Here is a 27,932-nt window from a genome sequence, read left to right as displayed (position 1 = left end):
AGGGGACAAGGTTAGAGTTAGGAGGTGCTGGTGTCGCATGCCAGCTTTTCATGCTGTGGCTGTAGGACCAGAATACACCTGTGGCACTTCAACGGGCCAGAAAGACCAGAACACCAGCGCATTCTTCTTCACATTTCTTCTCAATTTCTAGCAAAAATGCAACAAAAAGGAGATTTTCTGGGGACAAGCTCAAAGATGAGTGAAAGGCAGTTTTGACAATCCATTCATTAAAATAGACTTCTAGACACATCTACTGACTCCTCCATTATCCTTACCTTCCAGTGACTCCAGAGATTGGAAATAGGAGCAAAGCAGAGTCTGTTTGCATGTTGTTAGTTACAGACTCAGAAATACCATCTTCAGGCCAAGAACAGAGCTGGCTCAGCTCAAATTCACAGCCTTGTGTTTTGAACTGGTAACCCTCAGAAAGCGCACGCACGAGGTGCATCATCTCCTCCAAAATGCCCCGTGCTGGGCACTGCCAGCTGCCCTGGTGGTACAACCAAGGTGCTGTAACAGCCCAGTTCAGCTACAGAAGGTCACTCGGTGTCAGGGGTGTCTGCAGTGCTGTGACAGGACAGGCCAACGCTCCGACACCAGACACCACCTCCGGAGGTGATGCACACGGTCGTCACCACACCCAGGAAAGGAGGGAAGGGCAACACACGCACAATGACTGCAGCACATGGATAATCTTTATTGGTAACATCAGTGGAGCACCAGTAAACCATTACTGACTGTAGTGGTGACACACAGCTGAGGCACATGCTAAGGCACTTTTATTATATAAAAAAATTTTAAATTCTTCTGTGACAGCAATTGGGACACGAGGCTCCCGCATTAGAGAGCTTCAGGCATACAGTATGGTGCTTCATATTTAATTATTTTTACTTTGCTCATAAGTAGGTCTAAATGCAGCATATACAATATGGTTAAGAATACAGGTAAATCCAGCAACCAGTGTACGGTGTAGAAAAGTAAAGACTATCTATATATAACCATGGTCCCGAGAGAAAGGCAGTGATAAAGACCTTTATTTTTTTTCTTAATTACTTATTACAAGAGATACAAAGGCCTTACATATATCTGTGCAGATTAAAGGGTTTTTAATATACTCTTAGTCAATGGTGCACAATAACTAATCCCAACCCCTGGTTACTGAGCAGGTGCAAGAGGCTTGGACATGTCAATAAGAGGAATTTCCCTCCCCTTATCCCCACCCTCTGCCCACTACCCTATTAAATTCCTCTAGATTCTGTCTATTACCATTAAATATATTTGGTCCCCCAGAGATTCTCGGACAAGCACAAGGACATTGTTCTGCTTCCCCAGCCTGTCATTAACTACTGGTCCACACTCAGATGGAACCGCTCAGAGGCAGAGACACTAACAGGACATCATTGCACTTTGGAGATCTGTCCAGACAGGAAAAATAAGAAGAGGGAAAAATGACGAAAAAATAAAAAGAAAAAAAAAAACAAAGGAAAAAAACAAAGGAAAAAAAAAGAAAAAAAAAAGAAGAAAAGACAACTTTGGCAAGTCCTCCAGGTAACTGGTCCTGAGAGGAGCTTCCCTCTTCACCCCTCCCTGGAAACACGTGAAAGTAGAAAGGGCAAATTGCCATGGCCAAAGCACACCGTTTTTCCTGAAACTGCTCCCAAACCATGTGGGTGGGCAGATTAAAAGAGGCAGAAGTCTGAGGTCACTGAACATGATTGCCGAAAGCAAACAAAGAGGGAGGGGAAAAAATACAGGAAGGAGCTTCCCTGCAGCTAGAATTGAAGACAAAAGGAGATTTACAGCAAAAATAATCTTTCCCTAAGCCCACTCCCTCCAAACTGTGTAAGGATGTACCAGCAGACATGGCACAGACAGTTCTACAGGCCTTTGCAGTAGCCAAACTGCTGGTCAGATTTCAGAACCCTGACTCTTTGGCATTAAATACAAAGAGGATTAGAAACTGGAAAGAGGAGAAAACTAGGAACACAGATGCCTGATGGCTCCAGATACACAAATCTGGGCTTGCTCTGCAGATCCCCAGCCAATTTAGGAGAGGGTTTGCCAAAAGTCCAATGGAAGAGGGGAGGGGGATTGAATGGGTCACTCCCTCACGTGTAACCTGGGTCAAATGGGAGGACTTATTCAGTAGCTTTGGCTTCACCAGCATCTGCCTTGCCGTCCACTTCCTCATCGGAGCACTCTCCCGCACCCTTCCTGACAATACGACGAGTCACGACAAATGGCAGGTCCCCGCGCCTGGGGAAGGACAGACAGCATGTCAGCAACACAAGGGTTCACTGAACTCACCACACAGGGCAGCCTCTGGATAGAGGTAAGGAAGCACCTGCCATGCTGTTTGCTGTGGGCAGCTGCCACCGGGAGCAGCTGCAGCAAGACTTCGCTGGACTGGCTGCCAAGGAATGGCCCAAAATGCTCTGCCTTACCTGAGTTTGCTCTTCAGGGAGCTGACTTCTCTATTCATTGCATCAGCTGTTTCGGTGGCATCCTCCAGCTCACGCTGGAGCTTCCTACGGGATGCATTGGCTCGCTGGGCCTCCTCTTCTGCTTCCTCAAGCTGGCGTTTCAGCTGCTTCAAGCGCATGTTTGCCTTGTCCGCCTGAGTGTGTACAGAGAAAAAAAAATAAGGAATCAATGTTTCTCCAGAGTTACAGCACAGTAGTTAAAGCAGCAAAAAGCAGAGTTTCCAAAGCCCTCTCTTCCCTTTCTGAAGGGAGCTGCCTAGGACTTGAGAGGTCTTTTCCTTAAAAGCATTACATTTTCATCTGTCTCATCTTTCAATTATTACAGGGACAGAAGAGAAATCCATAGGATGGTTAATGCTAGACCTCTGTTACACGCAGACAATGCCTCAGTCATAGCAGGGAAATCCTTTCCCCATGCTGCAGGTCACTATACCCACCTGATCTTTGAATTGCTCAGCATTACGCCTCTCATCATCCACCTGCAGCAAGATATCCTTCAGCTTCTTCTCGGCACGGCGCACTTGCTTGCTGGCAGCCTGGCGCTCCCTACACACAAACACAGGGATGCTCAGACAACACCGCCCATTGCCCCCAACAAATGACCTGACTTTGACAAGTTAGAAACAAGAAGATAGCAAAACCTTCCTTAATTCAGGAAAAAAAGGGATGGGAAGCAATGTTTCTCAGAAATGACCAAAAGACACTGATGTCACACAGATATGAGCCTTCCTGAAGCTACAAAGGGGCAGCAAGTGTATCACAGCTGCAGTTTTAGGAGCGGTTAAGTCCAGAACAAGCTGTAAGTCTCTACTGTGAAAAACAAGGAAGGTTTGCCAAGATCTTATTTCTGTATTACCCAGTATACCTAGGATGAAGCTCTCACTCAGACAAATCAAAATTTTTTCAAAAGAGCCTAAAATTCCAGAGTGGGCAGAAGCTTGTAAAACAGAGTTTCTACTAGAACATACTTTGTCTCCATGTCCAACTGCTCTTCCAGCTGCGCTATCTTTGCTTCCAAGGCTGTAATGTTAGCCTTGTACTTGGACTTCACGGCACTCTCCATCTCCTGCAGTTTCAGCTTGAGCTCCTTGTTCTGGCGCTCCATCTGCTGGCGAGCGTTCTCGTTCTTCTGCGCGTTGCTGCGCTCGGCGTTCAGGTCGGCGTTCATCTGATCGATCTGCAGAGAGAGGTAAAGGACTCAGCACAGCCAGTGCTCTAGCCTGAAAGGCTGATTTATTTCTCAGACTTGCAAAGAAAAAGAACCCTCAGGGTGAGCTGAATACTTGGAATAACTGATGCAGAGGGAGCTGTCTGCAGGCAGGGTACTTCTCAAAGTATCTTAGTTTACCCAGATTTTCAAAATAATTCCTTGAATAACAGGTTTATCAACCTCCTCTTAGGGCTAACTAAACTTGCCAATCACGTACACTGCTCCCTGGAGTGAAGACCATGGTCTCACACTTCAGTCTTTGAATTACAGTCTTTGAATTACAAAAATCCTGAAGCAAGTGGATCCAATACATGTGCTTTACTAATTTATCATTTATTTGCTGTCTGTCTACTTCCACTACAAAGAAGCAGCTTAAAAATACTGACTTGCAACAGTGAAAGGGCAAGAACTCGGTCTACTTCCAAGCCAGGGCTCTGGCTCTCCTCTATCACAGCAAATGAGCCACTTGGAAAACCAGCAGCCTCCTTGGCTTTGGAGCACTAAGAAAACAACGTGCTTGACTCTCAAAGTTGGGCAGACAAAATATGGCAGAGAACAGGCAGATTAAGATCATGTTTCTATAGCAGCCTAACAAATTTCACATGGTTAGTCCATTTGAAATAGCATAGAACTGGCAGAAAAGTAATTTTCCAAACACATTGTGCCATTGTTCAGCATGTCAAGCTGGAGCAACATGCAATGGATCCTCTTTCTCAATACCCCTTAGTAGAGAAAAAAGGGACTGGGAGGGGGTTTTTGGGTGGGGTTTGTTTGGTTGGTTTGTTGTTTTTCTTTTTAAATAAACTTGGGAGATTATTCCAGATACCTAATGATTTAAAATTATCAAAACCAGTGAGTTAACATCAGTTTTGGCTGCTATTTTCTGTATCATGGTATTCAGCAGTTTCATCTTGCTCACACCTCTGGACTTCTGAGGGCCTGTACTGTACAAAAAGCAGCAGCTGGCATTACTCAGAGTGTGGTTTGACAATTTACACAGACTGGAGAACCCCTACTGGCATGGTGCAGCCTGAACAGGTACCTGAAGATTTGCCTTCTTGAGCCGGTCATTGATTATCTCTGTGTTGCCCTGTTCTTCTTCTAACTCCTCCTCCAGCTGAGCTATCCGTGCCTCCAAGCGTCTCTTCTCCTCCATGGCCAGTGCTCTATAGGACACAGAATCATGAAAGCATTAAAGCAGCACTGATGGCATCAATGCCTTGGGGAAAATTCACCACTTGTATACAAAATAAGCTCAGTCAGGGGATAGAGTGTGTGCTGCAGTCTACACAAAAATAACAGCCTGCAAAGTATTTTCTCAAAGCAGCTCCTCCTCCTTTAAATGGGGAACATTACTCACCCTTTACCGCTGTTGTTGGCAATCTCATCAGCCAGCTCATCCCTTTCTTGCTGGGCCTGGCGCTTGGCACGCTCAGCAGCTGCAAGTTCCTGGAATGGAAACGAGACGGTCAGTGATCCAATAGGAAGCTACCAATTAATGCAGCATAGGAAAAAGTAGTTACTGGTAATGGCTGGTATGGTCTCTAGCAAGATCCAAAGTTAATTATATGACACAGTCTGTCCCTTCTCCACCCCACAGCTTCCTTTGCTTTGCACACTCCTACCACAGCTATCAGGAAAGGGCCAAACTCTGCATTTTGAAGTGGACCTCATATCTGAGCAGAGCAAAAAGCACAGAAGAAAGGAAATAAAACACGAGCTTAGACCGCTACATATACTTCTTGGCCAAAGAAAACAAACCAACCCTTGACTCGCATGCATATTCCATTACCTCCTGCAACTGGATCATCTCTGCCTCCATGCTCTTCAGCTTCTTCTCATTTTCTTTGGCCTGTGCCAGGATCTCTTCTCGGGAAGTACGTGTGTCCTCCAGTTCCCGCATGTAATCCTTCATTTGTGCCTGAAAAGGGAGAACAGAAATGGGTGAATTTTAGAGCATTCACATTAACAACTTGGGTTTATTTGTCTTATGGGAAACACGGATGGAAAACGGAAATACAGATTCATTGCTCTTCAGCCACCAGAAAGGCTGCTGTAAAAACAAAAGGAATCATACTTTTCATTTTTCACGGGTAACAAGGATAAATATAAATGGAAGCAAACAGGACTGCTTATTTGCAGGGAAAAAAGTTTTCTCAGATGAAGGGAGAGAGGAAGGGAGGGTACAGAAAGCTTTCTAGCAAAGCAATGGAATGGCCATTTTAGGGAGGATTTAGGGTTCTCTCTAACAACAGATCAACAACAGCCTGCAGAAATTAAAAAAAGCACAACAGAACTGTCTTGGGGCAGGTTCTAAATGTTATTTATAGTTTTCTAGCTTTGCAGCTCTGTAAACCTTTCCAAAAACGCTGACCTGAGGCAAGCACTAGAGCAGACTTTGCCTACAGCTTGTCTCCCAGGGAGTTAAAACAGGCAGATTGGGATTAGAAGGATGTTTGAAATGCCAATAAATATTTTGTGGTAAATTGCTACAAGGTTCTGCTGCTCTTGTGACACTGATGCATGGTTCTCATGAGGTGAAATCCTGTATCCTGTTTCCCCAGGTAAATGCTCTACGCTGACAGTTAAAGCCGTTGCAGTGTCTCACCTGCAGTTTGCGGAGCTGCTTGATGGCTTCTTCACGATTCTTGTTAGCAGTGTCTATATGGCTTTCCAAGTCCTTCAGGTCCAGCTCTAACTTCTTCCTGGCAGCCACAGCCATGGATCGCTGTTTTCGTTCATCTTCCAATTCCGCCTCCATCTCCCGAACCTGTGTGAAGAAACACAGGCATCAGCATTTCAGCTCCTTCATTTCCCAACACCCACTTTTCACATCCCCCTTTCAAACGCTACATAAGTGCAAGCATGTGACTTGTCTTCATTCTTCCTGGCAGGGGGATGGGGCTAACATTCCTCACTAATAAAGCCTCACGGGTTCCTTTGATAGACAAAGGCTGTTTCAACAATCACACACACAAGGGAGAAAGTCTCTCACAGCTTTGCAGTGCTGCCTGGAGTGTTACCATTAACAACACTCTGGATTGGCACTGTCTGTCTAATCATCTTTGGACACAAGTGCTTTTATGTACAGAACACTTTCAGGATTTACAGAGCAATTCTTACCTGTCTGATCAGCTGTTTCTTCTTCTCTTCATTCTGTTCATCACGTCCCTGGAGGTCCCGGTCAAACTGTGCCTTCATAGCCTGTTGGTTCACTTCTAGCCGCAGTTTGGCATCCTCTGTGGCCTGCAGTTCATCCTCCAGCTCTTCCAGCTGTGTCTTCATCTCCTCCACCTGCTGCTCCAGGGCTCTCTTAGCTTTCTCCAGCTCATGGACCTACAGCACAGTACCACACATGAGGTTTCCTCAAAGAGTGCAGATAATTTAATCTACCCTAACAGCAAAAAAGACTAAGAACAGCCACCCACATCACACAGAATACCAGAACACTGCATCTGTCCCTTGTATTAGGGCAGATGCGAGCTGCCAGTCTGAATCACAATTACTGTTAGTTCTGGTCATGTATATGTGGTGGTGGCGAGAAAGAGAAAAGCATCTGTCAGCCCAGTCCTGATTTACTGCAGACTTATCAGAGCCGGACACCTCCGGTTCTGAAAGAATTCAAGAAAATACTTCTTGGTCTCTGATTTTGTTCTTTTCCTTCCATACACATAAGGTTTTTTGTCTTGAAATATTGGGGTTAATGTCTTCCACTGCCTGGCTAATCACTGTATTTTACTTATTAGGATCACAGCATAGGGATATCTGCACAAGGATACCAGTTAATTTTCAGTTTGTCAGTACCTCATTTGGGCCATTTCCAGGCTCTTCCAACCCATTTTTCCTCCTTATTAATGTAATACAAACATAACACTCACAAACTCACAATGTATCCGGTATTCTCTACAACATCCCTCTATGTTACCACGAGAATAAGCTTTTTACAGTGTTAAAGTAACAGTATCACCTGTGTGACATTTCCTGCCCAAATAAATTTAGCTTCATACTTACACTTTTCCCAACATCATCCTTTGAACTCATCAGATCTTCCATCTCTGCGCGGAACTGCTTATTGACTCGCTCCAGCTCAGCCTTCTGCTCTATGGCTTCTTCCAGGGCTCTGGCCAAGGAGAGGGCCTTAGTCTCCTTCTCACGGGCTTCTGCCTCAGCGCGGTCCCGTTCTTCTGCATACTTGGCAGAGATGGTCTTCTCCTCTGCCAACAGCTACAAGAGCACCGCATCAGTATTCTGAGAAATTACTGATAATTTTCTAACAAGGTAAACATGCATCTTTTCATCAGAGCCTTCTTAATAGTCTTCTTCTACAGATAGAAGGAATCAAGAAAATGCAGCTTCACAGAATGAGGCATGGACCCCATTTTTAACAACTGTGATGACCCCAAGTAAACAACTCCTGACTCCCTAGGCCTCCAACCTATTATTTCCAACTTTCTCTCAGAGATGATCTGCAAACAATGCTTCAAACTCAATCTTGGTTTTGATATAAATGTTATCCCTTTGGGAAGAGGAACGTTACTAAGCTTCCTATGCATAGAACAGAATTTATTTACTTCTATTAAAGCTTGTTTCTCCACTCTACGTACTCTGCCTTAGTTCAGAAATAAATAAGCATTCTCCAAGCAGTATTGCTTTAATATTTTTAAAGAAGACCTGTCAATAAGATCCACCTACTGAATACCCAGTGACTGAAGCCATACCTGATCAAACTTCTTCTGCTTCTTCTCTAGGTTGGAAACGATCTGCCGCTGATGATCCAAGTCCACAGCGAGGTCATCCAGCTCTTGCTGCAGGCGGGTCTTTGTTTTTTCCAACTTGTCATATGCAGCTGTCTTCTCGTCATAACGCTGGCTCAAGCCCTCCAAGTCCTTCTGCAGCTTCTTCCTGGCTTCCTCTGCTGACTCAAGGCAGCCCAGACCGTCATCCATCTTCTTCTTTGCATCTATTGCCTAAAGGACAAAGATTGTTCATGAAGCCATGAACATAACGCTATGTGCAGATTACTGTCACCAGAAGTTTAGGATATAAGTCTGCTCATTTCTGAAGGTACTACTACCCCCTCACATAATACTGTATGATTGAATGCCCAAAGGAGTTTCTGGAGAGAAATCTACAACCAATTCATATGATTATCATCAGAGATCTCCTCATTTCTTCTTTCACCCAAATCAGCAGGATCACCCTTTCCCAGGAAAGGCTGTGTTATTAGAAGCCAAGTCTGCATTTAGATTTTACTTCCCTCAAGACACTTTTGCTTCTCAAAAATCACTGGTTTATGGGATTCTGTACCTGTTGCTGAAGAATAGAGATCTGTTTCTCCAGGTTTCTCTTTGCTTCCTCTTCTTCTTCCAGCTGCTCCTTGAAAGCATTCTTCTCATCCTCCATTTGCTTCAGCTTAGTGCTGAGACTCAGTTTTAGGCGAGTCTCCTCCTGCAGCAGCTCCTATAAAGCAAACACACCAGTGGAATTCAGCACCACTCCTTGGCTTTAAAGGCTCACAGTCCTCATCCACTCTCTCCAGAATGAGTACTTCTTAAGCTGAGTTTAAGTATGCAACTTAATTCACAGATAAGACAACCGAAGGCAGAATTTAAATAATTGTCTTCCAGTGATATAGTATAGAAATAAAATATTCAGAAGGGTCTTATTCTCTCCTACAGTCAAATCATTAAAGTATACTCATTACCACACAAACCTTTCCACAGTCCTTTCTCAAGTCCTCCAAATAGCACACAAAGTATTAAAACCTTTCCCAACAATAGCAAAACTGTACTCTGCTATGTGTCTTTCTCATATTCCAGTACCAAAGGAACAGACAACAGGCCAAAGTGCTCTAGCATGGTCAAAACCAACACCGGTATTAGCAGAAGTGTACAGCACTGGTCATTTACCAGCTTAGGGCACAACAACATTGACTGACTTATGCTGCCAGTGCTTGAGCTGAATGAATCTTTAAACTAGTGCAGAATTTTTATATTTTGCCCTATCTTTGAGTCTGTTTTTTAAGAAAGAGTAGTAAGTAGACAGAACATCAAGGACTGTTCGAGGTCACTTGGTATCTGAAGTTTGATGCTCCTCCTTTCCCTTCCAACCTGCTTAGTACTCCATGCTTTACCAAAAGTGTCACACTCTACTAACTGTAAATGGCTGCCTTCAATCCCAAAGTCTAAGGATGATTTATTTCCTGAAAAAATACCAAGTTATTTGAATCTATCACTTCCCCAACATCCACTGAGAATTAAAAAAAATTCTGCTTGACAAATTTACTGGAAATCACACACACATGCACACACAAAAACCCCTGTCAAATACTTGACTATGAAGATCTCAAACAAGAACCTAGCATTCCAGTCAGTTCTAGCACTAAAGACCTCTCAGGCAGAAAGGTGATAGAAGAGGACTTCTAAATCCAAGATGGGGAAAAGTCACATATGTTGCACATACTGAGGAAGCAGAAGGAAGATAAACAGCTTGTTTCTGTACAAATGCTCCTAATACCACGTAATATAACCCCTAAGCAAAAAAAATCCAGACTCAAAGCTTTGAATTGCTGTATATCCAGTACTTAATGGTGTCCAGAGTGATTTCTCACTTTAACAATTTGTAATGCACACTGGCTGCACCACACACAGTTGCCTTGGTTTCCAAAGCTCTCACCTGTGTATCCTGAAGCTGTGATTCCAGAGCAGAGAAATCTTTTGCTAATTTGATTGATTTGCTGTCAGATTGGTTCAGAAGACCTGTGACATTGTCCAACTCAACCTGAAGGAGAGATCAGAGTATCAGTTACTGAATGCATCAGCAAAAACAGACAGGAACGGGTGAGCAGCTACGAGACCCAAAAGTGAAAACTGAGGCACCTCTCAACAGTAAGGCATGTGTACATAATCTCTCAAGGAATGAATACATAATTTCCAAAATCCCAGGAATTAAATATGAGAAGTTGAAAAGAGAACTTTACTTGGGATCACCTCTGTTGCAACAGCCTTCTAGTTTTGGTTGTTTTGGGTTTTTTTAAGGCCTATATGGGATTTTAGACAGCCTGGTAAGCAATTGTAAAAGCTTATATTTAACTAACTCTCTTCTATTTTAACTGCTTCAGGATTGTATCTAGAGTCTCAAAATTACATTTTCACACTCCAAAAGATAGTGCATACACTGCAATGCTCAACTTTTAATGACAACTCTCCATAAAGGAGAAGACCAAAGACAACATTTTATGTGACTCAAAGGGATTTGTTGTTCCTTTGAAGAAAGGAGGAGAAACCCTAAGTTTCCACATCACCCTTGAGCCACTCCTCAACACCATCAACCACATTACAAAGCTTCAAGACATTGTCTCCCAGGTGAGTTGCACGATCACCAGTGTGTCTGTGCCACTCTAGGTCCCCAAGCAGCTGAACGCTCACAGAACTGTGCTGTGCAAACCACTGTACACTGAAGGGGTGCAGACACGCTGACTCTTTCAGGCTTACAAAACTCAAATGGCAACTGGTTATTTCACCTTCTCAGGGCTGCTCAAGGTAAGTGACATCAATCCAAATATCCTGCTCTGGCAATGAGTTAAGGAATTTGCATAGTCCTTGGGAAGCAAACTGTGGATTTGCTTTTTGTAGGAACCTTATCCTCAGGAGGAACAAGATTTGTCAAATAGTTATGAGGAGGTACCACCCTACAATCTTTTCTCTCCAGCCCTGGGCTGAAGCTAAGGAAAACCCAAGCCACTCACCTGCAGTTTGTTAACCCTCTCAGCCAGTTCAGTCTTCACTCTTTCGCCTTCTGTGAATTTCACCTGCAGTTCCTGGAGCTGAGCATCGACTTTTTTCCGCTTGTGCTCAGCATCCCCTTTGCCCTGCAGAAGAGCCTTCACCTCATTGGACAGTTCAACCTTCTCACTTTCCAGAGCTTGTTTTGCTTTTTCAAGATTTGCTTTCACCTGAAGGGGAAAACAAAAAGCAGCAAAACCCCTCAGACTTTAGATATGGCAGGATCCTTCCACTGAGTACATGTTTTTTCCAACAAGCAAGCTAATGTTCAATGTTTAGCAGCTAATTTGTAGACTGCTTATTCGGAAAAAAACCAATTTGAACAGCCTGCTACTGATAAGTAGGAAACAATCTAATACTCAGAGAAGACAACAATACAGAAGAAAGTCTTGCACCATCAGATTTCCTAATTAAAGATGGTACAAGTCAACAACTGCTAGCAGTGAAAAGAATGTCTTGGCTGTGTAGTATAACATGCCTGATGGTGTAAAAAAGAATGAATGCAACTATTTAAAACAGCTTTATATATGCTTCATAGCAAAAATGATCTAGCAAGGGAAGAATACATGTATCAGAGGCCTAGTATCATGAACACTTCATGCTCTTCTGCAGCTCTCATTTCAGGGAGGTTGACTGCTTTGGCCTTGTGTTTTCTGTTTCACATACCCGTTTGGTTTGTTCTAACTGCTCTGCCAGCTCTTCAATAGCTTGTGAATGCTTCTGCCTCATCTCTTGGATTTGAGCCTCATGAGTCTTTGCCTCATCTTCAAGAGTTTTCTTCAAAACCGTTACTTCTTGTTCTCTCTTTGACCTGAAAAATTCACAAATTCCACTTAGATGCCAAGGAAGGAATCAAGCACAAGTGTATATCCACCAACAGTACCTCTAATGCAGGAAAGTGCCATGGTCTGTTTAGCCCTACAGGCTATAAAGACACTTTTCAAAGTCAGCACTTAGCATTGCATCCTTCCTAAGCACAAGCTGGCAGCATTACTTTCAGCCTGAAAGTATGAATGTTTCCGGGGTACCACTAACACTTTGGTTAGGGAGCAAATCACCTTTCTTACATCAGGTGAGGTAATGCAGTCTGGACTACAGCTTGCACACTACCGAGGCTGCCAACCTGCCTACCCTGACAAAGGCAAAGACTTGCTATGGTAAGAGACTGAATGCACCAGCATTTATTAAAAACAGTCAAAACCAAACCCAAATAAAGATAACACAGCTCCATGTTGGAGTTACCTCAGCTCTTGCTGAGCAGCTGTAGAATCTAGTGTGTCTTCTAGCTCCGTTTTCAACGCTTCCAGCTCTTCTCCCAGATCCCGCTTCTGTTTTTCAGCTTTATTCCTGGATGCTCTCTCTGACTCCAGGTCTTCCTGCAACTCAGTGATCTGGGATTCAAGTTCCCTGATCTTTTTCAGGGCCATGTTCTTCTGAGCTGCCTCTTCTTCCACTCTGTGTTCAACATAAGGTTTTGGTCAGAGCCAGACTTAAAACATACACAAATTAAAACAACCTGTCTTACCAAGAATAATCAAGAAAAAAAGCTGGTTTTGGTCAGCTCTACAATATTACATTCGGACTTTGATCCATATATGATCTACAAATTCTAAGCTCTATTTCCCAATACTTGAGAGAGCACAATTTCTTACCTCAAAGAAGGGGACAGAGAGAGACTGACAACAGAAGAAAGCAGAAAAAGCACCATTTTACATTGGAAATTGGACACTTAACTGAATAGATGAATACAGCAACTACCAGAGAGACAGTGTGTTGACACTACTTTTTAACCCCATCTGAAATATTACTGCTCCAGTGAAATGCATGCAGTGCCCATTACATTCATAGTCTAGTTCTGTATGGAGAATGTGGCAGTGAGCAGCAGCCAGAGAACTCTAATGTTGAGGACATGGATCTTTAACAGTGCACAGGCTAAAATACAACATCCACAGACTGCATTTAGTCCCTATTCCAAGTGACACAAGAAAAGAAATACTTCCCAACCTGGTGGTCCCCGCAGGTCAGGTTCTCACCTAGCTAAGGCTGCCTGCAGCTCCTCTTCCTTCTTGGCCAACTGCATTTTGAGTTCTGCAATCTGAGCCTGCAGCTCAGCAATCTGGTCATGCAGATCACTGGAGTCCCCTTCAAGCTTCCGACGAGTCTTTTCCAATTCCTGCCTCTGCTTTTCTTCGCGTCGCAGGCGTTCTGATGAAGATGGGGACATGTTTAGTTACATGGATGACACATACTCAAAGAACATTGTAGGAACAGAGAAAAATAGATCTATTTAAGCAATAGTTTCTTTCCTAATAATACAACTGTCCAAACTGTAGTTGGAGTGCATTGTTCTGTCAGGACCTGTACATGCAACTACCCCCATATTTTGCTCTCAAACCACATCTGGGCAATTCCCTTCCCCTCACCTTACAGCCAAGCCTCCTTCCCCCTTTTCACTGTAAGACTGGCAGCACAATGCCAGTCTCACACCATACAGGCATAAGCACTCATCAAGTGATGCTGAACACAAGTCTACTCCCCCTTTACTGAAGCTAAAGAGGCTGGCTCCCGCTGTATTAACCTGGGCAGTCTCCAGATGAAGAGCCTCCTAGAACTCTGAAGAACTTGTGCAAACAGGCTATCAGAAACAGCACTAACCCTGACAGACTGATGCTGCTGGAAGTAGAAAAGTGGAGACACTTCCACAGCAGGAGAAGAAAGAGAACCAGCCTCTCTTCTCCATTGGCCTGCTGCATTAGAGAGGATTTTTATTTAGATCAAGGGCTCAGCTGACAAGGCACATAACCTTCAGCTGGCCAGCGCACAGCTCTATCAAATCAATCAATAGCTTACACGCTATGGACTGATTTTTAACCCCTCAGAAACTGGGGAAAATTAAAACTCTAGAAATGAAACTGAAGTTCAACAAATTTTAACAACACCTAAAACTAATTAGACAAGGTCTTTGCAGAATCTGCCTTTAATCTTAAAAAAACCCCAAACAAACAAACAAACAAAAAAAACAAAATCACCTTCAAGGTCTGTGATCATGGCCTCATGCTTATTCTTGAGTTTGGCTAAACTCTTAGATTTCTCCTCTTCCTCTGTCAGGTTTGTTGTAAATTCAGACATTCTGTCTTCCAACAGTTTCTTTTCCTGCAAAATTGAGAGGGCAGTGTCAAAGCAGTAGCTGGAATTACAGGATATTTTGCCAGAGCTGACTGTGCATAGAGATGTCAATGTCATGAGTGCCTACTCCTGCTACAAACTCAGAAAGAAAAAAATCCTTTCAGGATCACAGACAATATTCAAATAAATTTGAATTTAAATTAAAGATTTGTATTTGATGGTCCTTTCAAAATTGAAAGGGAAGTCTGTTAATGAAATAACTTGATACTGGCTTGGCATAACAATGTATCAAAAAATGTTTGCTCACGGATCATTATTTAGTCAAGGGTACTTAAATATCACACAATAGTGACTGTCAAGAATACAACCAGGCAGTTAATTTCAAAAATTCAGATCAGAATTCTCAAAGACAACACTGAATTAATAAAATTCCCTGTAAGAGGGGAAAGGTCAGCCTTTGGAGGGTGGCTCCAAAAATACTTGTTTATTTTTAGCTTGTGGAAGAAGCTGCAGGAGTCTTACCTTAGCCAATTTGAGATTCTGATCTTCCAGAACTAGCACATCTTCTTCCAGTTTCTTCAGTTTGGCCTCTGTGGTCACTTTTTCTAGCTGCAGCTTCTGCCTTGCACTTTCCTCTTCTTCGAGCTGCTCCTCTAGTTCCTTCACAACACACACAGAAAAGCAAGGTGTTGGTCAGTGCTGCTCACCTACCCATGTAACAGCACAGGGGCAATACTAAAATGGAAGGTTTCTTCACCCTTCCTTCAAGGTTTTATTAGTAGCTCCTAGAGTGACATCTCTGTCATGACGTAATGCAACATACTGCATCCTAACCAACAAGTTTTCTAGCAGAATAGACAATGCTATATTTTGCAAGGAACACTACCTTTCCTAAAACAAAGCAAAGACTCCTCTAATTATTTGAGAAGTGGCCATCATCTTCAGGAACGGAACAGCTCGTTCCAGATGACTGATTGAACGCCTCAGGCTCAGCACCAGAATCGCTGCATTCTATTGCTGTTTCCACTGATAGATTTTTCTATGCCTTTTTTTCCCCCTGCTCTCTTTCATTTCCCTCCAAGTTGAGACAAAAGAACCACTCTAACCTTTACTAACCTCTTTACTGACAAGAGATAGCATTCCTAAGGCATTACCTGGATGTTCTGCTGCATTTTCTTCTTTTCAGCCTGAAGATGTTGACACCGTTCTTCCTCTTCCTCCACCCTTGCTTCCAGGTCATGACATATCTCCTCCAGTTCTTGTTTCTTGGCTGTCAGGCGGGCTCTTATCTCCTCAGCTTCAGCACAGAGTTCGGTTTCTGCTTGCAACTGTTCCTGCAGCTGCATCTTCTCTGCCATTAGCTACATTGGATGCAAAGCCACAAATAAGACAAGCTCCAACTTACCAAAGTACTTAGCAATCTGTGTTAAGTGAAGTTATGTGCTCCTGTGTTCCACGGCTACAGTTGTAAACACTGCAGCACTCCCTTGCTCCTAATCAAAAGCTAAATATCAAATCACAGTTTCAAGTGTTGGTTCTCCTTCACAAACCACATGATGCAACCCCATATCATGTTAGCCTTCACAAATTTCTCAAGACCATATCCATTTGAAATAAGGATATTGTCTATTTCCCCCTGCAAAAGTAATGAATAATTAACAGCCCTACAGAAAAACAATTCTGCTTTCACCTTCTGTGTTCCAAACAGAAAGGATTCCATTAAAGATGAGACTGAATTCAACCAGCTTGCTACAAAACATAGCCAAAGGAGACTTTTCCTCACATAATGTCTCTAGAAGAGCAATAGGTGGTCACTGTACAAAATGACCTGCTGGAGGAACTAAGCTGGGAAGAGGGGCAAAGCAAATTGACCAAGATGGCAGCCAAGTCCCATGTTTCAGCAAGCTGCAATCCTGCAGCTTGTCCATCAGACCAAGAAAGCAAATGAGGTGTTCTCAAGCAGTTAGACAAGTATAGAGAGAACAACTTTTACACATCATATTTTCAAACTCACCTGAGCCTGGAAGGTCTCCATCTCAGTCAGTCTATTTTCTGCAGCTATCTGCTTCTCCTTGACCTTTATTAGTTCTTCTTCCTTGGCCATCATCTCCTCTTCCTGTCTGCTTACTTGCAGAAGGGGCTTCACCTGAAAGGGAAACCAAGGGAATGAGATGTATAAGGAACAAGGGAAACATAAAGAAATGCTCTTGCACTTGATAAGCATTGAATAAAAAACCATTTTACATAAGTGTCATATTTGAAGGACTGACCAGTTCTTTTTTGTGAACATCAGGGGAATCAGAGGACTAGATATCATCTACTCTGTCAACAGCACACTTTCTGCCTGTCCATCTATTCCCCAAGGAAAGGGTTCAGTAATTTCCAGACCCTCAAGGGTTAAGCAGTAATAGGAAGAGAATAAAAAAGTTGCAGTACAGGGGGGAAATTTACATCCAAGTCAATGTCATATACATGGACTTCTGTAAGGCCTTTGACACAGTCCCCCACAACATCCTTCTCTCTAAATTGAAGAGAGATGGATTTGATGGGTGGAGTGCTTGGTGGATCAGGAACAGGCTGTGTGGTTGAATCCAGAGGGTAGTAGTCACCAGCTCAATGTCCAGATGGAGACTGGTGACAAGCGGTTCCCTCAGGAATCCTTACTGGGACCAGTGTTATTTAATATCTTTGTTAATGACACAGACGAAGGGATCCAGTGCACCCTCAGTAAATTTGCAAATACCACCAAGCTAAGCGGTGCCACTGATGCACCAGATGCCAACCAGAGGGACATGGACAAGCCTGAGAAGTGGGCCCATGGGAATCTCATGAGGTTCAATGAGGCCAAGTGTAAGGTCCTGCAGTTAGGTCACGGCAATCCCCTGTTATCAGTATAGGCTGAGAGGTGAAGGGATTGAGAACATCCCTGTGGAGAAGGACATAGAGGTTTCTGGTAGATGAAAAACTGGACATGAGCTGGCAACGTGTGCTTACAGCCCAGAAAGCCAATTGTGTCCTGGGCTGCATCAAAAGCAGTGTGGTCAGCAAATCAAGGGAGTGGATTCTGCCCCTCTAATCTGGTGAGATCCCACCTGGAGTAGTGACTGTGTCCAGGTCTGGGGTACTCAGCCTGCTGGAGTGGGTACAGAGAAGCGTCACAAAAAATACCATAGGGAGCACCTCTCCTATGAAGACAGGCTGAGAGAGTTGGAGTTTTTCAGCCTGGAGAAGAGAAGGCTACAGGGAGACCTTATAGCACCTTCCAGTACTTAAACAGGGTTTCTAAAAATGATGGGGCCAAACTTTTTAGGAAGCCTGTTGTGATAGGACAAGGAATAATAGTTTTAAACTAACAGAGGGTAGATTTAGACGACATATAAGGAAAGAATTTTTTACAACAAGGGTGGTGAAACACTTGGAACAGGTTTTTTTAGAGGTGGTGGATGGATGCCCCATCCATGGAAACTCATAGTAAAGTTGGATGGGGCTCTAAGCAAATTGATCTAGTTGAAAATGTCCCTAGTTATTGCAAGGGGGTTGGATTAGATGATGTTTAAAGATCCCTTGCAACCCAAACTACTTGATAATTCTGTAAAAAGACAAACAACACCCATCTCTGTGCCTACCCCATAAAACCCCTTAGAAGTAATTTTATAGGAAGGAGAAGAAAAGTTTAGACTCTGCTCTCAACTCTCATTTAGCTGCAAAGGCTCAAGGCTAAAAAGCAAGAAATCCCATGGATTTAGAAAACAGACCATTTCTTCATGTGTTCATTGTCTTTATAAAGGTAAAAATATCTAGAAGTATTACAGCAAGATCAGACCTCAGTGCTTTTCTTTTGCTCTTACAACCCTGGACAAAGAGATGGCAAGCCATCTCCATAATAACAATTTTTGCCTAGCTAAATTGACTAGTCACATGGCAAGTGACTCTCTGAAGTGCCACACCATCAAAGCAAGTGATCCCCTTACTCTTCTTAGGCATAAAACATTAAAAGATGACTTCTGCTTTTCCACAACATTACTTGGATATGGCCTTGTATCCGATTTATGCATAGATATGCATGTGACATATTGCATAGCTATAAAATGTACTATGATATTCTCTGCCTAAATAAATCAAGGTGTAGTTTCAAGCCAGCCCAATTGCAGAGGGAGTGCTTTTTGTGCTCTGGTTCAACCTGAGAAGCTGAAATTGCAACCAAACTGTCGAAATGGCAAAGGGAAAAATATTACCTTGGTGAACAACCTCCACCACTGCCAGTTCCGCAGTTTCAAATAGGCAGCACAGTTTCTCTGAAGCACTTTCATAGCTGTCAATTGCTGCTGGCGCTTGGCAAATGCTCTGCAAAGTAAGGGGAAGTCAGACAAAGGAACACACAGCAGCACACAATTCTCATCACCAAGCCCTTTCCAAGATACTTCTATGTTTTTTCTTTAGCAAAGTTTTCAGTGAACTTTCTCTCTTTTCAAGTTTTTTTCTGCTCAGGTAAGAGTGGCTATTCTTTCCTTTGTTCAATTTCCTATCTAATTTCTTTTTTTCCCCTAATGTCTTCTAATCTGAAAAGCCTCACTATTTTCACTTCCAGAAAGGGAGATCTGGAACAGAAGTGTGTTTTCCCACCAAACTGACAGGTACTACTTTTGTTTTTACAACTGTACCATTTACAGCCCTGCCTAGTAGCTTATGAGAAATTCTACACCTCCTGGATCAGTACTGTATTAAGACCTTTTCATTTTCACCTTTGCAATTTGCAACACTTTTGTCAAAAACCTGGTCTGCTGCATAGTACTCATAAAGAGGAATAGACTTCACTGCTCAGGTAGTTTCTGGGATAGCAGCACACAGAGATTCTGGCAGGTGCCAGAAGTCTGGCCTTACAGAGATGAAAAAGCCCTAAAAGACCACAAACTGTTAATTATACACAAAAAATAAATCATGATCTTTCTGGCAAAAAATCATTTCTAGCTATCTTTTCTTGAAGATAAACTTGTACATGAATAGGAGAAATACGTACTTGAAAAATTATGGTACTTACTTTCTGGCCAGGTAGCCTCTGCAGCATGCTTGGAAGCCAATAATGACATCTGTGATCTTCAGGTCTCTCTCTTCTTCAAGATGAGCAAGGACTCCAGCTCTGAAAAACACTTTACTCTGTCCAATTCTGTAAAGGTTGGAATCCAGCTCCAATGCTTTGATCTAAAATGAGAGAGAGAAGAATTCATGTCCTGCAAAGGCTGCTTCATGTGAAACATCACAAAACATATTTGTGTCCCACGACTGTATGACATCCCTTCCCTACAATGAGCTGCTCAGGCCAACCAAAGTTGCTAACTCCCAATAAAGTCCTGCTCTGTCCTAATTAAGAGGAGTTTGAGCTCAACCAAGCACAGCATGAAATGGAGGTAAGCACAGACAGAAAATATGACAGAAAACACTGTTTTATACAACATCACATCAAGCACCCAGAATACAAGGAAGCTGTGAGGAACATGTGTAGTCCCTAGAGTCCTCTTCCTTTCCTAGAGGAAACACATCTGTTGATCCTTCCTAATCACTTTTCCCAGCCCTAATCTATGTCAAAAAAAGACACCCCAACCCAACCTTCCTTCCAAGGATTTGCTGTCAATGCTTATAATAATTAAGAATAATAAGCTACACTCCCTTCAGACAGAAAAAAAGGGAATCCCTTACAGCCAAATTCAATTCAGTCTCCCCTAATCATCAAGCTAGAGCCAAAGCTTTTCCTTTGAAGCAGGCAATTCCGCAGATATTAATTGGAGCCTTCACTGAAAGCATTTGTCAACAGCAGGCCATTACAAAAATTTTATTGAAACTTATACTTTAAGCATGTGCTAAAGATAACATTAATGCTTCTAAGCATTTGGATTCTATGAACACTGCTGGCATCTTAAAGTGTATGCATCTGTGGAAACAGAAAGATCCTCTTTGCCTAAGATTACTGAACCTCATGCTAGCCAAAAGCCTCCATCCATGAAGCCAAGAGAAGGCTTTTTGCACCCCTCTCTCAGACAAAACATTTGACTTTGGAATTTTGGTCTGATATATTTGGCATTCACAACTCCAACTTTTAAATCACACTCCTAAAGCTTATTCTATTCACGTAGAGTTTCTGGGATGTCTTACCATCAGCACACAAGCCTGCTTTCCGTCCATAAATCCTTTGGGAATTGCATTTGGAGTTAAGATTTCATATCTGAAAACGAGAAAGCATCAGACCAGTTACACAAGTATATTTTAAAACAACAACAAACAAAATAAATCAGTATGCATTCCTATGCCATTATGAGTTTGGCAGTTTAGAGAAAAAAATTCTATGAATTCTCTCTCTATTCAGCAGAGTATGAAGCAGCAGTCTTGGATGGAGTCCTCTACACCTCACCTTAACTACATCCTTACTAGAGAAGTCAAAGATGCTTTTGGAAGGCTTAGTGCCAGGGAATACCAAGATACAGATGTGCTGCCTTTGAAAAATTGGTGATCTAGTTGCAATGAAATACTTCCATTTTTGTACTTATGTCTAAACTTTGCCAGGGCAAAGACTGCTTTGGATTCTTCTCTAGGGCTCACCTTTGTCTGAATTCCTGGAATACAACTCTGTTGGGGAAACCTTGACGACAAATACGGATTCCCTCCAGCACTCCATTACAGCGAAGCTGGTCGAGGACCAAGTGGGGATCTAGTTTTCCAGCCTAATGAGGAAAATGTATATTTTATAAATACCACAAAGCTTTTACAAAAGGGGGTTACCCCCTTGCCTCTCTCTTTTTTGGTAAAGCAGTCAGTTCTCTCTTTTCCAGTTAGAAACAACTGAAAGCTTTTATGCCACCTTATGAAGAACTGCAAAGATCAGACTCCAAAATTTTAGTAAGTATACAGTTATTTAGAACAACCTTAAAAAGATACCCTGAGAAAACAGGACCTCTTCAAGATCTTTTGCAAAACCTGACAAAAGATAGCAACCCAGCCACATCCCCCAGGAAGCCCAGGTAAGACTGCCCGGGCTGTGCTGTTTTGACTGTACCTTTTTCTCATGGTTGGGGATAATGCAACGGACGAAGTTGGGGTTGGTGTTCCTCAGGGTAGCCATCAGTTTAGCCAGCTGTTCTTTATAGAGCTGTCCCACTGTTCGGAACATACCCTTCCTGGTTTTAAAGGCCCCTGGCAATGCTGTATCTGACATACCAGCTACCTGATCCAGCCCAACAATACGGTCAACTAGAGAGAGCACAAGAAAGAGTGTTAAAATTCGGCCACAAACAAAGGAAGCAGTGGAACATACAAAGAACATCTGGGTAGAACAGGATCAATGAGAGGAGCTGCAGGATCCTTTTTGCTTCATCTCTACACAGATGTCGACTCCTGTACAGAAGTTGTGCAGGGATAGGAGCAGGAAGGAAAAGAAAGCATCAGCTCACTACAGGAAGTTTGAGTGATGGAGTTAAACTTACTCCCAGACATATTCTACTGATGCCCTGGATGGCAGCTCTGGAAGAGCAATCCAGAAGTGAGTTTTGGATGCTTCTACTTGCTTAGCTTACAATGTAAGACAACAAACCAAAAGTTCTAGCTGCTAGCCCAGCAGAGTCAACTATTAGTTAACTCTGATCCAGAAATGGCCACAGACAGAGAAAAAGCCCAGCTTCACTCTCGCATTACAGGCAGGACTGGTGATCAGAAAAGCCGCATCCACTTGTAAACTGAACAAACATGGTCAAAGGCATGACAGAAACCCAACCTGAAGATACCACTGTTTGAGTTGGTTTTGGAGTACAAGTATTCTATGAAAGACATGAACAATACCACAAGGAGAGAGTCAGAACTCCCTGCCCCAACAGTTTCTCCACTATGTCAGTGACATGCAAGCACTAATAAAATCATCACCTTGATGGATGGACTCCATAGATCCTTTTTTTTTTTTTTTTGCCTTAACAGAAGCCAGTTAAATCTGATAGTAGCAGGGGCAAAAAGAAACTAAAGCATTACTTTTTCTCATTGCTTTTCTACATGGAGAAAAAAATTCACCCAACCAACAAAAGCTAACTGTATCACTATAAATTTCCATACCCCCAGTACATTTTTATTAAGTGCTTCAAGCTACTTTTCACTATCTTGGTTGGTCGATGCCTACACTCAGGCTCCCAATCCTCACTTCAGAAAACACACCAGCTTGTGTTCAACTGTCTTCTGATTAAAAAAAAAACCCCACAACTGCTAAGAGACATTCCTACGAAAGAAAAAACAAGCAAGAATATTCTGATTTACAGCTAATATTAATTTAGAACTGCTCACTTTTAGAGCAGTTGTTAGAATAGGGTCAAGGTTGCCTTATCAGAAAGAAAAGAAGGTTATGTTACTAGATGACATCACAGGGAAATCCACAGAAGTGTGTCCCAGATTGTGGCTTTAACAATCCTCTTAAAAATCTTGAGCCCTGCAATCTACATCAAGATAGCAAAAAGGACAGTCATTGCAACAGGAGAGCCAGCAAAGAACAATAAATGAAAACTGATAAGCTGTAGTCAGTTGACATTTCAAGTCCAAAAGGAGCATCGCACAGCAAAGACCTTGAGAGGCACAACTTGGTGACAGCCATTTTTGATCCAGTAAAAGTTCCCTTCCCAAACTAACTTTCTCTTAAATGATCAGCTGCTGAAGTTAAATTCCAATTCTAAAACTAATGTTAAACTGGATTTCAGTTTATATGCAGTCTTGAAAATCTTCCTTCCAAATCTTGCAAGAAATACAGCCTTGCTAACTCTACATTCAAACAGTTGTCAGGGACTTGCCTTTAGCTATTCCTATCCAAGTCTTGCAAGAGCAACTTTTAGCACCTCAATATATTCCTATTTTTCTTGTATTCACTTGTAAGGTCAGTTTTACTTTCATTTTAAAATCCATGAGGAGCTACTAGCACAAAGCAGAGGAAATGAACAAGAAAGACAGGCAGGTATGACAAAGGGACAAAGAGAAGTTAACGGAAGCATTTCTTGCATGGCTCTAGGATGCATTACACACATGACACGACAGCTGGGTTTCTCAGTCACCTGGTTCTAGATGAAGAATAGGAAAGTGTTGATAGAAATAGGCTCTCTGAACCTTCTGCATCTCTGCAACAGACAGAGACGTCAAAGAAAACCTACCACAGAAAGTGACAGTAACAGTAAGACTCAAAAGCAGATAAACCCAGAGAAGATAAGAGTAAAATACTGAACAACACTGCAGAAAGAGCACACTAGTTGCAGGACTGAAAACGTAGGTTTGACCTCAGATCTTGAGTTTGAGTGCTGCAGCTATGCAAGCTGCTGGGACGTAATGGCACATTCATATTTTATCCTGGCATTCTTGATTTTGAGAAATAATTGCAATATATATTCAGGAAGCTTAATGTATGTTGATGGAAGTGAGCCTTTCTCTTGAGTTACAGCAAAGTTTTAATGAAATACCATAATCTAAGCAAAGGATGTTCCAGACAATGCTCATCTTGGCGGCTTAGTCTTCAGAGGAAAAAAAAGCAACACAGTTCATCATAGACTTTTGATGATCAAACAAACTCTTCTACATAAAACAAGAGAAAACAAATTAAATTAAGGTTAATTACATACCATCTTTCCACAGCTCAGACACAAACTTATCCGACGACTGGTGGAGAAGAGTAGCGATATTATCATTCAGCGGATCCATGTTCTTCATCAGCCATTCATCTGCCTTATAATCCACCTGGAGAAGACAAACACATCAAGAAAACTGGAGGGCAATTTTCTGCACCCTAAGATGCATCAACATCTGGTGCATCAGTAAAAGTAGCTGAGGTTTGCACAATCAACAACAGATTACCTCACCATTCTTGGATTTGCCATCTAAGTAAGCATACCTACGGATTTCAAACCCTTACAAACAGCTGCATGTTCTGTTCTGTCAGTAAAGGGAATGGATTTGCAATGCTAGTTTGCACCACCCAAAGTGTGACACAAAACAACTGCATTATCATTTTTGCTGAAGAAGTCTTGATGCAGGTTTCTGAATAGCACCTCCAATCTCACCAAATCACAGAGAACAAATTTAAATTGCTGTCACTTTGACGTGTCTTGAACTATAGATATGTATTTCAAGTTTAAGATCACAGACAGATAGGTAGATAGATAGATAAACAGATAGATATAAACTTGCAGGCAAATCCCCTTAGGCACTGTAAGGTCCATAGCAATGGAACAATTTCATGGAATCTTCCAATGGTTTCTCATAGGCAACCATTTTGGTGAGTAGCCATTTCTAAGAAGCAGTGGTTATACATTACAAAATACAGTAGACATTCCAGTGTTCACATTTTAACTATTCTTTACCTTGCCAGCATAATGTATGATACAGAAGTCAGCTTTGTCTTTCAGCTGTTTTGGCTTCTGAAATTTGGGGTGGGTGCCTTGTTCTTGCACAACTTTTTCCACAAAGCTTTTGTCTGTCGCTTTTGGGAACCAGCACTCTTCATCCAGCAGGGCCAGTATACCAGGAGGCCCAGCCTTAAAGAAGGGAAACATCACAACATCATTAAATACATGACTACACCAATAACTAACACCTTTAGATGGCTAGAGGAGAAAGAAAAAGGATTCCTAAGCCTGACCCACATCACATTCACCTGTTGTGTGGTATCAGTTTAACTACTTCCTTAATAATAGAAATTGTTAATAATTCTTCAATATCCTCATATGAATTCTGACCACTTTTATGAGAAAGTCTCTTCTGTGACATTTGTCTAGGTTGTTTTTTGGGGAAAAAAAATCTTTTTTTAATAAAAGAAACATTATCACACCGTTCTCTAAATATATCCAGGTGTCTAAATGCAGAATGCCATAGGAGAAAATTTTAAAAACTAGTTCTTACTGTTCTAACATCTATTAGGAAATTTATAAATTTTTAAGTTTCATTAGAGCAGAATGAAAGCAACAGTGATTCACAGCTTCTCATCACACCTGTAGTTAAGTAACTTTACACTATTTATGGAAAGCTACACATACATCTAGTACTATGCAGATATACACAAATGAAGACAATTTAGTGAGAGGAAAAAGTGTCTGTCTATATCTATTTTCATGCAGTATTTCCTACAGAACTGATACTAACAGCTCTATTGGTAACAGACTTTCAGACAAAGAAGAAACTGTTCATTTCTGCTTCTAATCATCACAGTATCAGTAGAAAATCACAAAAGCTAGAAGGTCAGTTTCCAGTCTACAGGTAGAGGTGATGTCCTCAGTGACAAAATCAGTGCAGCCATTTCTTGCTGCTCCATGGTAGAACAACAAGCTTACCGGTTTCTCTATGAGGTCAATGCAGGGCTGCAGATCCAGGCCAAAGTCAATGAAATTCCACTCAATGCCCTCCCTCTGGTACTCCTCTTGCTCCAGAATGAACATGGTGTGGTTAAAGAGCTGCTGCAACTTTTCATTTGTGTAGTTAATACACAACTGCTCAAAGGAGTTCAGCTAATGAAGAAAAAGGCAGACAGATGTTTGAACAATTGCTTTTGTAGACACACCTACTATTCTCTTAGCACAAAAGATTGTATCTGTAGTTGAGGAATTTAAGCCAGTGTTCTGTGTGGGGCAGACAGTCCATTGTCAATAACCTCTTTGGTTATGAACTGCCTGTACTGTCACGTGCCACTGCATCACTGCTGCAATCCCTAGGGAAGTTCATACACTTTGTTCCTCAGACTTTGCAAAAGAATGTTTAGTTGTAAACAGCAGAAGAATTACTGCAGCTGCTTAACCCAGGAATAGAAAAGACTCTGGTCTTCTCACAAATGCAGAGCTGACAAATCCTCTTCATACGAAGAGGAAGCAACAGAAGCCTGAAGACAAATTCCTAAAAGCGTATGGACTGGAAAGTCCCTTTTTAATCCTCATACATAAAATCAGAGCAAGGAAAGTGAGGGACATTTCTTCAAAATTTCTAAAATTCTTCAAACAGTAAGGACAAGATAAATAACCTACAGTGCATTTTTATGTTAGACCACACAAAAGATAATGTAGCTTCTAAAGAGAATGCCCAGTTCTACTTTCTCCATATTTCAGTAATTCCTAACCATGTTATTTCTGCTCTTCTCCTATTTATGAGATCCACCAACCATGAAACCAAAGGTACACCAATCAGAGAGGGGGAAGGAAACAAAACAAAACAAACAAACAAACAACAACAAAAAAAAAGTTGGAAAAAAAAAATCAACTTTTCTGTGCCCTAGTTTTCCATTTCATGAATAAATGGTGCAATTGCACATGAACTAGATCCAGCATAACACAGGTTGACAGGAGCTGCCTGGCTGGGATAACAGCAGAATACTTCTTTTCTGATGGCAGTCTGTGGTTACTTCAGATTAAGTATAATGCAAAGTCACATTCTAAAATTGTTTCATAGAATCTGATAAAGGTTTGACCTAACAGTTCATTGTCACCTGTAGAAGGAGCTCCCACTTCCCCTCTCTCTCATCTCTTCCTCAACTTTCCTTCAGCTCTTCCTCTCCTGCACTTATCCTTCAAGAGATTTTATGCTTTTTTTGTGGAATACACATCCTTTCCAAAACTATGTTATTTTCCAGTTTTAAAATTATGTCCTTCAGCGGTCTTTGCTCCATATTAAACTGTACTGAGTGCAAGGACCTGACATCTCCTTACCTCAAAAATCTCAAAGCCAGCAATGTCAAGGATTCCAATGAAGGATGCACCCTGTCGCTTGGTCTTATCCAGTGCTTTGTTGATCCGCATAACCAGCCACCGGAACATACGTTCGTAAGTGGCTTTAGCCAGCGCTTCAATGGCAAAATCAGCCTAAGTAGCAAAAAGATGAACATCAGGAGTTACATTATAAACCAAAGAAAGGCACAGAGTACACTGTTTCAGGACCTAACGGCCCAACTGTAGTCTGAGATTTTTCTCTGCACCACCAAATTCAGCAAACAAGGCTTATTTCAGAGGTTATTCCCAATGAAAAGCAGATGGCATACAGCCCCATATACGAGAGCAAAGAATTTGTCTCTAAATTAGCATGTCAAAACAAAATTTCAGGATCCTGACTGTTGGAGAAACCAAGAGCTGGAATTAAAGAAAGAAAAGCTAATCACCTCCAAAAAGACTGTAATAACATGGTGTTTCACAAGCCCAAAGAAAAGAATTTAAATTCTTTTGTAACTTTGGATTTGTGAAGCCAAATCCCTCCCTGACACCACCCTACCTGTGTTTGACATAAATACCACGTGTACTAAGAAATTAAACATCAAAATGCAAAGGCAGCATGCAAAGGCAATCTGTGACT

The 27,932-nt window shown here is 42.0% G+C and overlaps 1 protein-coding gene across 2 annotated transcripts in view; it reads right to left on the bottom strand.

Moving 5' to 3' along the window:
- Positions 1-673: 673 nt before the first annotated feature.
- MYH9 (myosin heavy chain 9) overlaps positions 674-27,932 on the bottom strand; it is a 72,167-nt gene continuing 44,908 nt past the window's right edge. The window contains exons 11-40 of one of the 2 annotated variants that reach the window (XM_017823421.1): positions 27,296-27,448; positions 25,934-26,107; positions 24,968-25,141; positions 24,230-24,344; positions 21,649-21,842; positions 21,195-21,316; positions 20,751-20,820; positions 19,642-19,802; positions 18,839-18,947; positions 16,618-16,749; positions 15,758-15,964; positions 15,126-15,263; positions 14,507-14,630; positions 13,511-13,682; positions 12,720-12,932; positions 12,144-12,288; positions 11,441-11,647; positions 10,369-10,473; positions 9,001-9,153; positions 8,412-8,660; positions 7,705-7,917; positions 6,817-7,029; positions 6,302-6,463; positions 5,486-5,614; positions 5,054-5,142; positions 4,736-4,859; positions 3,452-3,660; positions 2,921-3,029; positions 2,445-2,617; positions 674-2,256 (exon numbers count right to left, since the gene is read on the bottom strand). In XM_017823421.1, the coding sequence (XP_017678910.1) occupies positions 2,139-2,256; positions 2,445-2,617; positions 2,921-3,029; positions 3,452-3,660; positions 4,736-4,859; positions 5,054-5,142; positions 5,486-5,614; positions 6,302-6,463; positions 6,817-7,029; positions 7,705-7,917; positions 8,412-8,660; positions 9,001-9,153; positions 10,369-10,473; positions 11,441-11,647; positions 12,144-12,288; positions 12,720-12,932; positions 13,511-13,682; positions 14,507-14,630; positions 15,126-15,263; positions 15,758-15,964; positions 16,618-16,749; positions 18,839-18,947; positions 19,642-19,802; positions 20,751-20,820; positions 21,195-21,316; positions 21,649-21,842; positions 24,230-24,344; positions 24,968-25,141; positions 25,934-26,107; positions 27,296-27,448 (4,656 nt within the window). In that variant the 3' untranslated portion in view covers positions 674-2,138. The remainder of the gene's footprint in view (positions 2,257-2,444; positions 2,618-2,920; positions 3,030-3,451; positions 3,661-4,735; positions 4,860-5,053; positions 5,143-5,485; positions 5,615-6,301; positions 6,464-6,816; positions 7,030-7,704; positions 7,918-8,411; positions 8,661-9,000; positions 9,154-10,368; positions 10,474-11,440; positions 11,648-12,143; positions 12,289-12,719; positions 12,933-13,510; positions 13,683-14,506; positions 14,631-15,125; positions 15,264-15,757; positions 15,965-16,617; positions 16,750-18,838; positions 18,948-19,641; positions 19,803-20,750; positions 20,821-21,194; positions 21,317-21,648; positions 21,843-24,229; positions 24,345-24,967; positions 25,142-25,933; positions 26,108-27,295; positions 27,449-27,932) is intronic. The other variant, XM_017823420.1, reaches the window with a different exon arrangement.

This window comes from Lepidothrix coronata, unplaced genomic scaffold, assembly GCF_001604755.1.
Source record: "Lepidothrix coronata isolate B3197 unplaced genomic scaffold, Lepidothrix_coronata-1.0 Scaffold102, whole genome shotgun sequence".
Classification (NCBI taxonomy): domain Eukaryota; kingdom Metazoa; phylum Chordata; class Aves; order Passeriformes; family Pipridae; genus Lepidothrix; species Lepidothrix coronata.
This window is presented reverse-complemented; position numbering and strand designations above follow the sequence as displayed.